General features: G+C 43.7%; 1 protein-coding gene across 2 annotated transcripts in view; it reads left to right on the top strand.

Moving 5' to 3' along the window:
* Positions 1-14989, top strand: part of RFX4 (regulatory factor X4) — a 139754-nt gene that overhangs the window by 18538 nt on the left and 106227 nt on the right. For both annotated transcript variants that reach the window (XM_087448997.1, XM_087448996.1), the window contains exon 3: positions 12274-12334. In XM_087448997.1, the coding sequence (XP_087305123.1) occupies positions 12274-12334 (61 nt within the window). The remainder of the gene's footprint in view (positions 1-12273; positions 12335-14989) is intronic.

Below are 14989 nucleotides of genomic sequence, written 5' to 3'. Positions count from 1 at the left end.
TTTTGTCCTCATGTTAGTACCTCATGGTCACAAGATAGCTGCTTCACGTCCAGGTACCAGGTCCACATTCAAGACAGATAGATGGAGCAAGGGAAGGTTCCAGTTAGCTTTCCTCTTATGTGTCTTCCTTTTATCAGAGAACAATAAGTTCTTTCCCAGAAGCCCTCAGTGGACTTTTGTTACTTTCTTTGTTCTAGAACTGTATCATCTGTAGCTGAAAGGGAGGATAGAGAGAGAATATTTGTCAAAAAAATAGAAAAGAACAGAATTACAGTGGTTGGGCCACCCTCACACCGAATCCAAACTGCCTCCTGTTTTTATGCAGCCCATGATCTAAGACGTTTTTGTTTTTTGTCTTGTTTTTAATTTTAAAGAGTAAGGAAAAAAAAAAAAAGAAGAATATGTGATAGAGACCATATGCGACCCACAAATCCTAAAATATTTACTATCTGGCTCTGTATCCCTTTGCCCACCCCTGGCTTTGACAATTCAGGATTTACCTCTGGGACTGTCACATTACTGCCTTAACTAAAACTGAGGTCTGATTAGCAAGCAGGAAAAAAAGAAAGATTAGGTATTGAGTGGCCAGATAAAGGGCCTGCCATACAGTTTATCTTTGAACCAGGCCAAACAGGTAAAAGTGCCTTCCCAGGGTGAGCTGAGAGAGGTCAAACTTCCACCTGCTGAAAAATCTTTCTTCCACTGGCCCGAACTAGAGCTGGGCATTAGCACCAGGAGGTGCTGGTTAAATGAAACAGAATGGGAGAATAATGAGTTTGTTAGCCTAGAATCAAAGACTATGAGATTTATAGATCATCTTGGCTCACTCGCCTATTTTACAGATGAGGAAACTGAGACACAGAAAACGAAATTCATTTGCCCAGAATCATACTCGTAGGTAGTACTAGAATCAGAACTATGACTGAGGACTTCTGATTTCTGTCTGGTGCTCTTCCTGAAATGTCCCTTTTAGCAGCCCAGAAAAGATGGATTTAATTGATTTACTAGAGCTCCAGTGAGCATGAGGAAGTGGGACATGGGACATTTTGATGGAATGCAGTTGGGAAGTAAACCCTGGACCGGTGAGGTCAGGCTCTAAATGGCTGATGTGTGGGAGCCTGAACAAGAGTGGATAGGTTATATACCATCATTTGAGTCTCATAAATTATTTCCAAGCTGAACAAATTGCATTTTCTCCCTGGAAGATGTCAGTAGATTCTTATATTTCTGATGGCATACTTGCCACCAAATAGGAAGACTATGACTGTGAAGCATTTTCAGGTCCGTGACTGGTTACAGCATCTTATCCACAGAGGAAAGCTTAGCAGTGTGGCTTGAACAGAATTGTACAGGTAACATAGAAGTTCCTGCAGAAGTTGGGCCCAGAAGATTCCCTGAGCACTTACTACATACAAGACTCTGTGGAAAGTCCAAAGTTATACAAGGAAGGAAAGAGCAGGGAGCCAAAATTAAAATATATTCAGCAGCAGGCAGGATGCTAGGCATAATCACAGCCACTATGTCCTTTAATCCTCTGGGAGGGGTATATTTTTTATCCCCATTTACAGATGAGGAAACTGAGATTCAGAGGTTATGTGACTTATTCAGGGTCACAGCAAGTAAGTGGCAGAGTTAAGACTTGAAGTTAGAGCTGTCTGATTTTACAGCTGGCTCTCTTTCTACTCCATGAACTGTCTCTTCTGTGGATCCCTGCTCTTGAGGAATTTTCAATCCCGAAGGGAAGCTAGGGCACACTCTTGAATACTAATAATAGAAGGCTGTATGTGATAAATTTCATTTGAATGATGCAAGGTGTTCTACCTTGCCACACCAAGTATGCTCCTGGACTTCAGCACGACCTCACTGGAAGCTTATTAGAAATGCAGAATCATGGGGCCGGCCCCGTGGCTTGGTGGTTAAGTGAGCGCGCTCCCATGCTGGTGGCCCGGGTTCGGATCCCGGGCGCACACCGAGGCACCACTTCTCTGTCCATCCTGAGGCCGAGTCCCACATACAGCAACTAGAAGGATGTGCAGCTATGGCATACAACTATCTACTGGGGCTTTGGGGGGAAAAAATAAATAAATAAAATCTTTAAAAAAAAAAAAAAAAGAAATGCAGAATCTCAGGCCAGCTCCAGACCCACTGAAACATGCTCTGCATTTTGACAAGACCCCCAGGTGATTAGAATGCATGCTAACGTTTGGGAGAGGTCACAAGGTTGGAAGGTGATTGGGGAAGGTATCTTGGAGGCGGTGGAATTTGCACTGGGTCTTGAAAGGTCCATGTGGTTCCTTTAAGTGGTGATGGTCAAGGGCTGGGAGGCAGAAAGCCACAAGGCAGGTGCTGAGCTTGGAGAGTTTTCCAGATTGGCTTGACCAAAGAGGTTGAAGAATCATGGGAAACAGGGTTCGGAAGGGGAGTTTGGGCCTTATTGTCAAGGGACTTGAATTCCAAACAAGTGATTTGGAATTTGAGGGGGCTGGGTGGAAGAGTGACAAATCAAAGTGGCGTTTTCAGAAGGTGAATGTGGAGGCTCTATGCAGGTGGCTTAGAGGCAGGAGGACACTGCAGGGCCTTCCACCTAGTCCAGGTTTGAGGTGATGAGGCTATAGTCCAGGGTGGTGGTGGCAGGGTGAAGAGAATTGGAGAGACTAGGGTGATAGGATGGGTTCACACAGCAGGAACCCAGTGGGATCCCTTGGGATTCCTGTTTCCCTCCTTGGGAAACAGAACAAGTTAAATGTAGCCCAGATGTGCCCCAGTCCTCTAGCCTTCAGGTCACCATTTCCTTAATATCCAAATCAAATGACTCCAGCCCCTATCCTATATCCTAGGCGGGAGTCTAGAGTCTTCCCTTTATCTCTAAGAATTATCAGACTGCGTGTGTGTGTGTGTGTGTGTGTGTGTGTGTGTGTGTGGTAAATGTGCGAAGGGGGTTCTGTTTCTCCTGAGAGTCCACACTGAGTCCTGTTCCCTCCGCTCTTTGATGCTTCCTGACAACTGCCACTCTCCTGTCCTGCCTGCCTCACTAGGAACGTAGCCTTCTTCCTTTACCCTCCCCAACCCTTCACCAACTCATCGTGGCTGTGACTGACTGTCTGCTGGTGATGGAGGATATTTATAGACAGTGAAGGGAAGAGTTGGAATTCAGTGGCACAGAGCTGGGGTCACAGTGGCTCACAACTGAATGTGACCCATCATTATCATTAAAATTTCATCGCATTTCAGGGCTATATAAGCGAAAGTTACGTATCTCTCCCCCTACCCGGCTCACTCACCATGTCAGTTTATTATCCAATTTGGGGTCTTGTAACTTCATAAGAAGGGGTTCCAGAGAAGAGGAAATGGAGATAAACTGTTTCATATTCCCATTGCATTGTGGATAAAAGGCCCTGGCAATAGCAGAAAGGCATTTAGCCGGCTCCAAGAGCGAGGGCAGTGACTTAGAGTGGAAAGTCCAGCAGGAGAGGCCCACGGAGGGTCCTCCCATGATGGCTTTTAAAAACTGGATTGCCCTCAGGGAGTATCTGCTGCAGTTTTAGTCCTGGCTGCAAACCGAGGTGTAAGACTGCTGGCTGGCTGACGAGGCTGAGTGCTTAGGTTATGATTTAAGACAACCCCCCAGACCTCTCCTCTCCCTCAGCCTCCGCATCCACACTGCCATCACCGGCTGCCCTTTCTGCCCCCTGAGTGTCTGTCTGTCCTCTCCTCTTGTGGAAAACTAGGTAGTCCCTCCTCTGGGCTTGGAGCACACCAGGGCCCCTCTGCACCTGTACCCAGGCCCTCCATGGGCGCCAAGTCCCTAAGGGGAAGGGAGCTTGTCTGATTGACTGTGTCTCACCAGCGCTTAACACGGTAAGGCCTGGTACACAGTAGGGGCTCAATAAGAGTTTATTAAGTAAATGGATATTAGGAAAGCAAAATACTGTAAAGCAATGCCAGATTATGAGTATTTGTCATTTGCCTTCAGTTTTTGGCACTCCAGGACTCCTTAGTCATTTGGGTCTTTCAGATGCTCCTTCCCCGATAGGGTCTTTTAATTTGTTCAAATTTAGTGTTTTTGAATAGATAATATGTTCATATGGTTCAAAAATCAAAATGCTTTAAAAGGGATTCATCGAGAAGTCTTGGTTCCACCCCATCTTCCCACCTCAGCTCCCTAGTGGTAAGCATTTTTGTTTGTTAATTGTGTATTCTTCCAGTATTTTATTTCTTTATGCAAATAAAAATTCAAATATATGTTTCTTTTTGCCACTTTCTTACACACAAAAAAAGTAGCACCCTGTATGCATTTTGCTGTGACTTGCTTTTTCCACTTAATAATAAACCCTGGAGTGTTCTATATCAGTAAGAACAGAGAGAGTATCCTCGCTCTTTTCTTTTTAATTTTTTTAACAGTTGTGTAGTATTCTATTGTGAGCATATATCATAATTTAATTAACCAGGTGAACACTGGGCTGTTTGCAAACTTTGGCATTACAGACAAGTAAAAGACAAGAATAGCCTTGTGTATGGCCATTTCCTATGCATCCAGGCGTAGCTGTGGGATCCGTTCCCAGACATGGATCTGCTGGGTAAAGGACATGTGGGATTTCAGTAGATTCTGCCAAATGACCTTCCATATGGGAAGGCACCATTCTGCACTCTCCCTGCAAGGCAGGAGGGCACCTGTTTCCCACAACCTCACAGCCAGAGTTGTGTGGTTGTGGTTTGGATTTTTGCCAATCTAAGTGAGAAATGGTATTTTAGCATCATTTTCATTTCCACTGATTGAGAGTAATCATCTTTTTTCATCTCAGGAGCGTGCGTATTTATTCCATCAACTATGTGTCCTGTGCTTTGCCTATTTTTTCTCTTGGTTCTCGGTCTTTTTCCTCCTGGTTTTGTTGGAGCTCTTTCTGTGATGGGGAGATGAGACTGTGCTGTTATTGCAATTTTTCCAAGAGGCTTATTATCTTTGTACTTACGGTGTGGGGTTTTTTTTTCCCCACACAGAAGCTTTGGATTTTTTATGTAGTAAAATTTATCAATATTTCCTTTTATGGCTCTGGGTTTTGTATTGAAGTTAGAAAGGCCCTTTCCTGCTCCAAGGTTGTGAAGGAATTCCCCCAGAGCAGGTGAAAGGAAGCAGGTGTGAGGCCCCCTCACAGCAATGCTGCCAACATCGCAGTTCTGTTTGGGACTTAGCTGTGTTCCCACGGGGAGAAGGGTTTGCTGCCAGGGGCAGATGCCCACTGCCAGAGGCCTGGGTCCAGGCACCCTCATCATCAGCTGGTGCCCTTTGCAGAGGCTGGGAAGGAGGTAGATAAGGGGAAATGAAATGTTTGGCAGCCCCATGTTCCCAACGGGTGAGGTCTGGCCAGGTGCAGCCAGGTTAGTATAATGAAAGGAAATAGAATTAGAACTTTGAAGTGAAACTTGAGACTCACATAAATTTGAACCTTTCCTGGGATTTGAAAAGAAGTAATTAATTTAGAAACTTTCTCCCTCAGTATTACACTCTGCCACACTGGCTCCAGGTAGGAAATATTCTAGAATAGTTTCCCAAATGTTGTGAATCAATCAGCATAGAGGCAGAAAAGAAACAATTAGGCAGATGATATGTTCCCTAAAATTTTCAGTTCAGCGTTACAGGTTTGAAGAGAGAGTGAGGCTTATAAATGTTTGGGTTCCGGGAGGTTTGGATGTGAACTAGCCTGAGTCCCTCTTCTGGCTCCACTGCTAACTGTCTGACCTCAGACAAATCACTTCACTTCTCTGAGCCTCAGTTTCTTCCTCTGCCAAAGGGGATAATACTAATAATTAGACCCAACATTGATTAAGCACTAAGTATACATCAAGCACTGTATTTGATATTTCACATGCGTTAAATTGTTCACTGTCTCAGGCAGCTGTGAAAATTAAATGCAATAACATGAAGAGCCTTGCACAGTGCCTGACACATTATAAGTCCCCAATAAATGTTCCCTGGTTATATTGTTGTTTCATATGCTTACTGAAATCAGATGGGTGGGCTCAGCATTTGACTGTGGTATTATCTTAGACACTCATTCATTCCACAGATGTTTCTTGAGCCCCTACCATGTGTGGGTGCTGGAGACACAATGGTGAGCATGGTCTGTGCCCTACAGAGCTTACAAATTAGCAAGGCAGTCGCACTGGTCAGCCAGCAGGGACCATACTCTGTGATGAGGACTTTGCTAGGGACCAGCCAGGGTGCTGTGGGAGCACAGCGGGGGAGCAAATAACCCCGTCCTGGATGCTGGGCTTGCCTGTGGTCGGGGCGGGGATCCAGGTGCATGGCCCCTCTGGAGGAGTGACAACTATTACAGCGATAGTGAACACTTAGATAGCTTGTACCTTGTGCCAGGAGTGGTTCAGTTAATCCTCACAATATGTGCTTGGTATTGTTATTAGCCCTGTTTTACAGATAAAGAAACGAAGGCACCAAACGGTTGGTCAAGGTCACACAGCTAGCAAGTAGCGGAGCCAGGATTTGAACCTGGAAATTTGGCCCCGAGTTTATACTGGGAGATAGACCCAGCGAGGGGAGCAGAGCTGCTCACCGCTGGGAATTGGACTGAGATTCCCTGGGGTGTCAGGAGCCATCACTGCAAAGTGGGAGCAGAACAGAGCAGCAAGGAGGAGACCAGGCACCGGACAGCATCTTGTCGGGAGGTTTTTTAAGCAGACGCTGCTCTCCGGCTTTGGTAGGACGAGCAGGGTGGGCATTGAGCCGGGGCGTGTGCTGTGAAGGGCTCTGGGAATCTTGCTGGCCTGAAATTCCGCCCTGGGGATGCACCTTGTTTGGTTTGAGGCATTTCTGCCTGTTAAAATGAAAAGGCATTTGGCGGGACCAATTCCTAAAGCCTTTATCAACTCGGGCTGTTTCCATCTACCTAAAAAATGTGCTCTCCTGTCCTCATCGCCTAGAGGGCTCCTGCTCCTCCTTCAGATCCCAAGGCCGGGCTTGTACCCCACATTTGGTGCTGCCGTAGCATCGTAGACCTGCCCTTCACAGCTCTTGCCCAAGACTTACATTTTATTTGCTAATAATTTGACTCTGAGCTCAGGCGAGCTGAGACCATGTCTTTTTTTTTCTCAGCTTAGCCCCTGGCATAGGGTTGGAATGTCATAGACACTCAATAAATATTTGATGAACGAGTCAGTGAACAACCAGCACTTCAGGTGAATTAGAATCGAGAGCCATCAAATAGGAGGATCAGGCCCGGATGTAACATACAGCCCCTTTGGGGGAAAGGGGCTGGGCATTCAGACCCTGGGCACGAAGTCACTAGTGGTCTAGAAAGGGGCCTGCAGAGGTAAAAGGACCCTGTTTGATGAGTGAGCCGGAGGGTCCCTGTTGGTTCCAGGGTGGACCAGTTCTTGTCCAAATACTATTAGTAGCCACCATGTGCCGAGCACCGAGCGAGGGCCAGTCTCCACTCTCCAGCTGCATGCCCTTATGCAAGTTACTCAGCCTCGTCAAAGCTCCATTTCCTTATTTATAAAATAGGGATATAAAACTTCTTCGTAGCACTATTGGGAAGAATAAAATGAGCTAGCATATGAAAAGTGATGCACAGTGCCTGGCTTAAGTACTTGGCCAGTGAATGCTATCATTCTCGTTATGGTGGTCTTTTAAAAATGTATCTAGTTTTTAACATACATTATTATATTTAATCCTCAAACTATCCTTGTGATATAAGTCATGATTCTTTTAGGGAAGGGCCCTCAGGCTTGGCTGAGTCAAGTGACTGCTCAGACTCCCACACAGAGTTAGGGGCAAAGCTGGAATACAAACCCACGTCTGCTTGCTCTCAGAGTCAGGTCTCTTTCCGTTCGTTGGCGTCAGAAATGGGCCATAACAAAGTTTAGTTGGGAACAAAATCGGACACAATAGAGACAGGTATCGCCTGAGTGGGAGACACTGTGATGGAATCCCAGAACAAGGAACTTTTCTGGCTCCAGCCAAATGGGCCACTTGCCTTGCCCCCTGGGCCCCAGGTCCGCCGCCTCCGCGCCATTCCTTGTGGAGCACGCTCTCCCTCAGTGTCCTCCCCGCAGGGTCTGACCTGTCCTTATAAAGGTGAATGAGACAGGTTGTAAGTCAGGATGTGCTGTGGGACCCTCACTTGTTTTAAGTCAGGTGTGTGTGTGCCTGGGTGTGAAAGACAACATTGAAAACAGACTGGAGGAAAAGAGGATAAAAAGTTAACAATAGTTCTCTCTGTTGAGAGGGGCCTGGATTTCCAGATATTTCTATTTTCTCTTTATTTTCCAAATTAAAAAAAATGAGCATGTATTATTTTGCAATAACAGAAAACAGTTATTTAAAAGACCCTGCCTGTCTCTTCAAGGCCCAGCTCCAATGCCAGCTCCTGTTTGAAGCTGTGATGTCCCCTGGTGTGTGTTTGCCTGGCAGGGTCCCTGTCGACGCAGTTGTCTTTGCTCCCGTAAATCTTCCCGAGCACAGAGGCGCCTCCCTTGCCTGCTTCAAAGGTCGATCCCGGCTGGACAGGATTGCCCCACGGCCTCCTGGCCAGCCAGAGCAGCCCAGGGTAGCCTTGATCACACAGCTCCTGAAGCTGATGTTTTGAGCTTCTCTGCTCTGTTAAGTTCGTTTCACTTAATCCTTCCACCCACGCTTTGAGGTAGGCATTATTAGGACCCTCAGTTTAGGGACGAGAAACTGTCTTGAAGTTGAACAGGATTAGTAGATTGTCAAACAGCATCCTTCTAGCTCCCTCACTTCACTCCACTCCCAACAAGCACCTGTGCTGTACTCCTTGCTTCTGGGAAGGTGGCATGATCCTTTGGGTCCCTGTATCTGTGTCTGTCCCTTGCCTTCTCCGCCCTACCCCCTGACTTAGTCCCACCTTCCCTGCCGTCTGGTGCCCATCTCTGGCCCATTCCAGGTCTCAACTCAACTTATCACCTCTTCCAGGAAGCCTTCTCTGACGGGCCCTGCTTTTTTATGCAGCCTGGGTTAGCAGACCCTTCTTTGCCTAACGTATCACAGCATTTATCACTTCTTACTGAACTTGGCCTCTCTCTCCACTGTTTGTCTTTCTCTTTCCCCAACCAGACTCAAGGGCAAGAGCTTGATTTCTTTATCCCCAGTGTCTAGCTGGCATAAATTAGGTAGTCAATGAATATTTGTTGAATTAGTTAATACAATCCTTTCAATAGCCCTATAAAATGACCATTTTGCAAATGTAGAAAGTGAAGCTTAAAGGTTGAGTGGTTCGCTCAGTCATGGCCACTAAGTTTTGGAATTGATTCTAGAACATAGATCTTTTGATATCTAGTCCAGCTTGGCTGAAATGCTAAAATTTAAAGAAGCAGGAAAAAAAAACCCCAAACCCTGCCAGTTCTAGGGAGAATGGTAATGTTAGTCGTGTTCCAGCATAAGCTAGGCAGAGGTATATTTCAGTCGTTTATGTACTTCTCCTTGTTTAAAAAAAAAATCTGATCCTGTTTCTAATATAGCCTTTTTTTCATTTTAATTATTTGCTTAGTATAATTTCTAGGAGTTGGGTTATAGGGCCAAGTGACTGGACATCTTAGATGGCTTTCAAAGTTATTGCCAAGGTGCTTACCAAAAACATTATACCAGTTAACACTACCTTCAGATAAGTATGAGACTGTCAATTTTACCATTTACACACCAGCATTGAGGATTATCATTTTTTAAAATTTTCGTTACTCTCAGCGATATAAAGTCATGCCTCATTATCATTTTCTTTTTATTTGTTTGTGAACAAGTGAGGCTGAGTATTGTTCTTTGAGTCTGTTTACCTACATTCTTGTGAGACTCACGGGTTCATACTCCTTATTGTGCAGACTCAACTATTTAATTAAGTGCCAAGGAGAAGGCACTGGTGGGAAGGAATGAAAAGATGACTAAGATACCATCCCTACCTTCTTAAGGAGGAGCTTCTTACGTAGGATACTCAAGTCGGAGAGATGGATATGGATAGAAATAACAATCCAGGTGGCTAAACTGTTCAACTGAGAGACAAGAAATGGGGTGTCAAAGAACAGAGTTAGGGTCAGTGATTCCTGACTTGGAGAGTATCAGGGAAGGCTTCAAAGAGGTGGTGTTATTTATTCTAGGCTGGAAAGGATGAGAAACATTTAGAAAGAACTCCAGGTTGACTAAGCAGCATGGACAGGTGTTGAGCCCAGATGTAGTGGGACATTTTCTCCCTGAGAACCTTTAGTGTTAGAACATCCATCAGTTGGGATGGTTTTGGTGGCAGAGAAGAGAAGATCCAATGAAAAGAGGTTTTATTAACTGAGAAAATCGTATTCTTTCACAAAACAAAGAAGCAGCTATTTTTAGGGTTTGTTAATCAGAGGCACAACGTGGCATTCAGAACCCCTAGTCCTTCCCCATTTCCTCTCTGTCTTCCTCAGCACTGACTTTGTCCTCAGGCTGCTCTCTCCCCAGTCAAAAGTTTGCTGCCTCACTCCAGTTACCGTGTCCTCTCAGCCGTGTTCAAAAGCAGGACAGGCCAGGGTCTCTCCCCCGTTTCTTTATTTTTTTTTCCTTCTTTCCTTCTTCCTTCCCTCCCTCTCTCTCTCCCTTCCTCCCTCCTTTCTCTTTTTTTACATAAAACAATAGACATTTGTTTTTTCACAGTTTCAGAGGCCAGAAATTTGAAGTCAAGGCCCCCATTCCTTTTTATTAGGGAAAAATATCTTTCCCAGAAGCATCCAGAGGGCTTCTCCTGAAATCTGATAGGCCAGCACCGCGTCACCTGCCCCACCTAATCCATCAGTGGCTGGATGATGTAAAATTACCATGAGAGAGTTAAATTAATCAACATTTGCCTCCTTAGGATTTCAGAGGGGATCACCCTCCCTGAACACACAGTCCCCTCTAAACTGGCATTCTGTTAATCAGGAAGAAGATGAGTATGTGTAATTGTTGGAGAAGCAACAATATCTTCACAGTTTCTATGAGCAGACATTTTAACCAGAATTATACTGATATTGATAGATTTTCATCAAGAAAACATTTTCTGAACTCAACTTCGTTAAGCTAATTTATTTTAAAATATTTTTTGATACAGCATATTTCATTTTTATCCACTTTCATTTTTGTTTTACGTAAATTATTTTAATAGGTACAGATTCTTTTCCATATAAATTTTACACCACAGATTTATTTCATTGACCCTTTTACATGTTCTTATTAAATTTTGTTGATTGTATTTGTAGGTTTGTACATTATTAGTTTTCTTTTGACACTATTATTTATACCAGTCTTCTTGGGTCAAATTTTGTGGATCAAGAAATTTTATGTTGACTATTTCTAGTAATAATCTTCATTAGGAATGGGATGAGACTAAGTATATGTATTTCTCAGTTAATCCATGATAAAATTGTGAGCAGTTCTCCTTAGGTATGCAAAGATTGATCTGTTGTTCAGATTGCTATATTGCAGAGGTCAGCAAACTGGAACCCCACAGGCCAAATCTAACCTGATGCCTGTTTTCATAGGGCTGTAAGCTAAAAATGGTTTTACAGATGAATGTTTGCAATCTATTTGATAATAGGGAATGTGAACTTTGAATTCCAATTAAGAAAAATGTTACCCAATCCCCCAAAATAATTTCATTCTTCTCATTGATAGACTTGTATTACAAAAATTGTACTCAGTTACTATTATTATATTTTGAATTTTGTCAATAAAAACTTTGTGGAAATTTCTTTTCTCTTTTGTTATATAAATACTACATAATATTCTTGATTTTGCCTGTTGGCCCCAAACCCTAAAATATTTACTATCTGACCCTGTATGGAAAAAGTTTGCCGACCCTTGTGCTATTGTATTGCTACCCTGATTCTTCTGAAGTTACACTCTTCATACCCTACACTGTCTGTCCCACTGGGGTTACAAGGAGCAAATGGTGAGTGAGGTCACCATGTTCTTAGGGTCAAAATCATCAAGTCAAATATCCAGCTTCAGTTGGGTGAATGCAGTTATATTGTTGAGTGATGAAGATGGAAAGCTCTCACATTGTAACCATATTACGTCAATTAAAAATACAAATCAATGGCAGAGTTTTCTGTAAAAGTCAGTTTCCCCCTGTTTTTCTTATTAAAGTATGATAAGTCTAATATGTTGGAAAAGCCAAAATATCATTGCTGTCGAAGCATCAATATTTGAGGGAAACATAGTCTTTTGAAACTTGGGAGAGCTGAGAGGCCTTTTACTTTTTCCTGCTGAAGTAAGCTCCTTTTTCTTTCTTTTAACAGATGAGGAAAAAGAAAATAATCGAGCATCCAAGCCCCACTCCACTCCTGCCACCCTGCAATGGTAAGTTCCATTTTTAGCAAGTTCTCTCTTGACGGGATGCTCATATATAAGATATAACCATATCTTCCTACCAATAGGACAGGATATCACTTGGATATTTTGACACTGTCATGATAACTTGACATCCAATAGCCCACATGCAATCAATTTTATTTGCAGGTATGTGTAAAATATTCAACTTAGATCTAGCCTGGAGATTTGACTTTTCATGTTTATTTTATTTGGGGTTGATTCTTTTTTTCTATCATCAAGACACTGGCAAGGACTGGATTCCACATGGATTTTATTAATTGATTTTAATAGAATCCATTATGTCAATTAATAATGTTGCAGCAAATTATAGAAACATAGGTCTGTTCACCCCTACCAATGAACCCTTAATGAATTAATAATTAATTACAACTAAGGGCTGGCCCGGTGGTGCAAGCGGTCAAGTGCACGCGTGCCCTGCTGCGGCGGCCCGGGGTTTGCCGGTTCGGATCCCGGGTGCACACTGACGCACTGCTTGGCAAGCCATGCTGTGGCAGCGTCCCATATAAAGTGGAGGAAGATGGGCACGGATGTTAGCCCAGGGCCAGTCTTCCTCAGCAAAAAAAGAGGAGGATTGGCAGATGTTAGCTCAAGGCCGATCTTCCTCACAAAAAAAATAATAATAATTAATTGCAACTATACTACAATTATTTTAACATTCATAAGAATTATTTGCTAGAGTGGCTTTCTCTTTAATATTTGGAATTCCTGGACTTGTAATATTTAATGATAAGTGGTTGCACTCGTGTTTGATATTTACAGGTGAATTCTCCTCTAAGAGCTTTACTTAGAAATTATGTTGCAGCTTTGAACACCAGAGCTGTCTATGCCTGAGATTCACCCCTCGGAGGGTCTTGTCCATTAAGGACTGTTATTCTCCTAGCAGCACAGCCCAGCAAACCTGAAGGAATTAAGGAATGAAGGGGAGGGAAGGAGAAGTGGGGAGGAGAAAGGAACTAAAATCTATGCTGTGCCAGCCTCCACACAAAGCACTTTGTACACATGCGTCATTTCATGCTCCCAATTCTCTGAAGCTGGTATTGTTATGCCCATTTTACAGATGAGGAAAATAAAGCTTAGACAGTTAAATTATTTGCCTGAATATACACACAGCCGTGAAGTGGCAGAGGCAGGAACCTAGCTGGATCTCTTTTTTTTTTTGGTGAGGAAGATTATCCCTGAGCTAACATCTGTTGCCAGTCCTCTTTTTGCTGAGGAAGAGTGGCCGTAGGCTAACATCCGTGCCCGTTTTCCTCTACTTTATGTGTGGGACGCTGCCAGGGCATGGCTTGATAGGATGCCATGCCATGGCCAGGATCCGAACCTGCGAACCCCAAGCCGCCAAAGTGGAGCACGCAAACTTGACCGCTATGCCACTAGGGGCTGGCCCCTAGCTGGATCTCTTTAACTGCAAAGGCCCAGCTTTGGAAGAAAGGAAGAGAAAAATCAAGAAAGATGGAGAAGAGAGAACAGATCAGAAAAGCAAGCAGATGGGCTTTATCGAGCAAATCATATTAGATTCTGTAGTCTAATCCATCCACAGGTGAGGGGAAACAATGTTGGGAGAAAGCATTCAGGAACGTAACTCAATCTTCTCTAATAGTCACCTTGTTTTGCTACAAGGACAGCAAAGGTTGTTTTTGAGAGCTCCATTTCCAGCCTTTTGGCTTGTTTCCATCCATTTGTCCCTATATTCTTTTTCTCATTGCATTTGCTGCTTTTTGCTTAATTTAAAATTCTACTCTACTTCCCTAGTCAAATCTCCCCCTGCACCCTTCCCCCCAATTAATGGCCACACAAATTCCCATAATGCCAGGGCATCAAATGAGGCATCGACATAAAGGACTTTGGGAGTGGGAGTTTCTAGAAAGCAAGGAATCCACAGACACTTTTGCTTTAATAACCTGAACATGTTGTACATTTCAGAATAAAAAATTTGAAAGAGACTAGGAAAAAAGCACCTGTTCCTGCCTATTTTTCTGTGATTCTCTGACATCTGCCTGGCAGCAGCGAGGCTGTAGACAATGCAGTCTCTTAAGTCAGACTGCCAGGAGTTAACTCCCAGCTCTGCTACTTTCCAGCTGTGTAACCTTGGGCAAGGTCCTTAACCTCTCTGTGCCTCAGTCTACTCACCTGTAAAATAGGGATAGCAGTAGTATCTCCCTCAGAGGGGAGTCATGAAGAAGAAATGACTTAGTGTGGATAAAGTGCTTGAACAGCATCTGGCCTAGAGTGGGTGCTGGTAAATCTTAGCAGCCGTTGATCACTCAGCATCCCCCTTCCTTCTAAGCCCCACGAGGATGTCCTGGAGGAGGGCTTCTCTCCTTCCTGACATATGCAGTCAGTTCTCCTTCAGTACTGTGCCTAATTCTATACAAAATATCTGTCTTTCTAAATAAAGGGTCACAACAGATCATTCCAGAAGAAATTTCATCCTCCAATTCACAAAGTCAGGCGGTGGATTTTTTTTATGATACATCTGCTTTGAAGGCCAAATCAGATAGGAAAATTTATAAATTTTAGTCTTCTTGTTATCAAAAGGCATCAAGTTGTTTAAACATCAAATTGTCCTCCAATTCCCTTTATATTATATTTTTAAGATAGAATTTCAGTCATTAATTCAAG

The sequence above is a fragment of the Ceratotherium simum genome, chromosome 25 (assembly GCF_057802395.1).
Source record: "Ceratotherium simum simum isolate JZ-2026a chromosome 25, ASM5780239v1, whole genome shotgun sequence".
NCBI classification, from domain to species: Eukaryota; Metazoa; Chordata; class Mammalia; order Perissodactyla; family Rhinocerotidae; genus Ceratotherium; species Ceratotherium simum.
The sequence above is the reverse complement of the archived record's forward strand: the minus strand, read 5'-3'. Positions and strand labels throughout refer to the sequence as shown.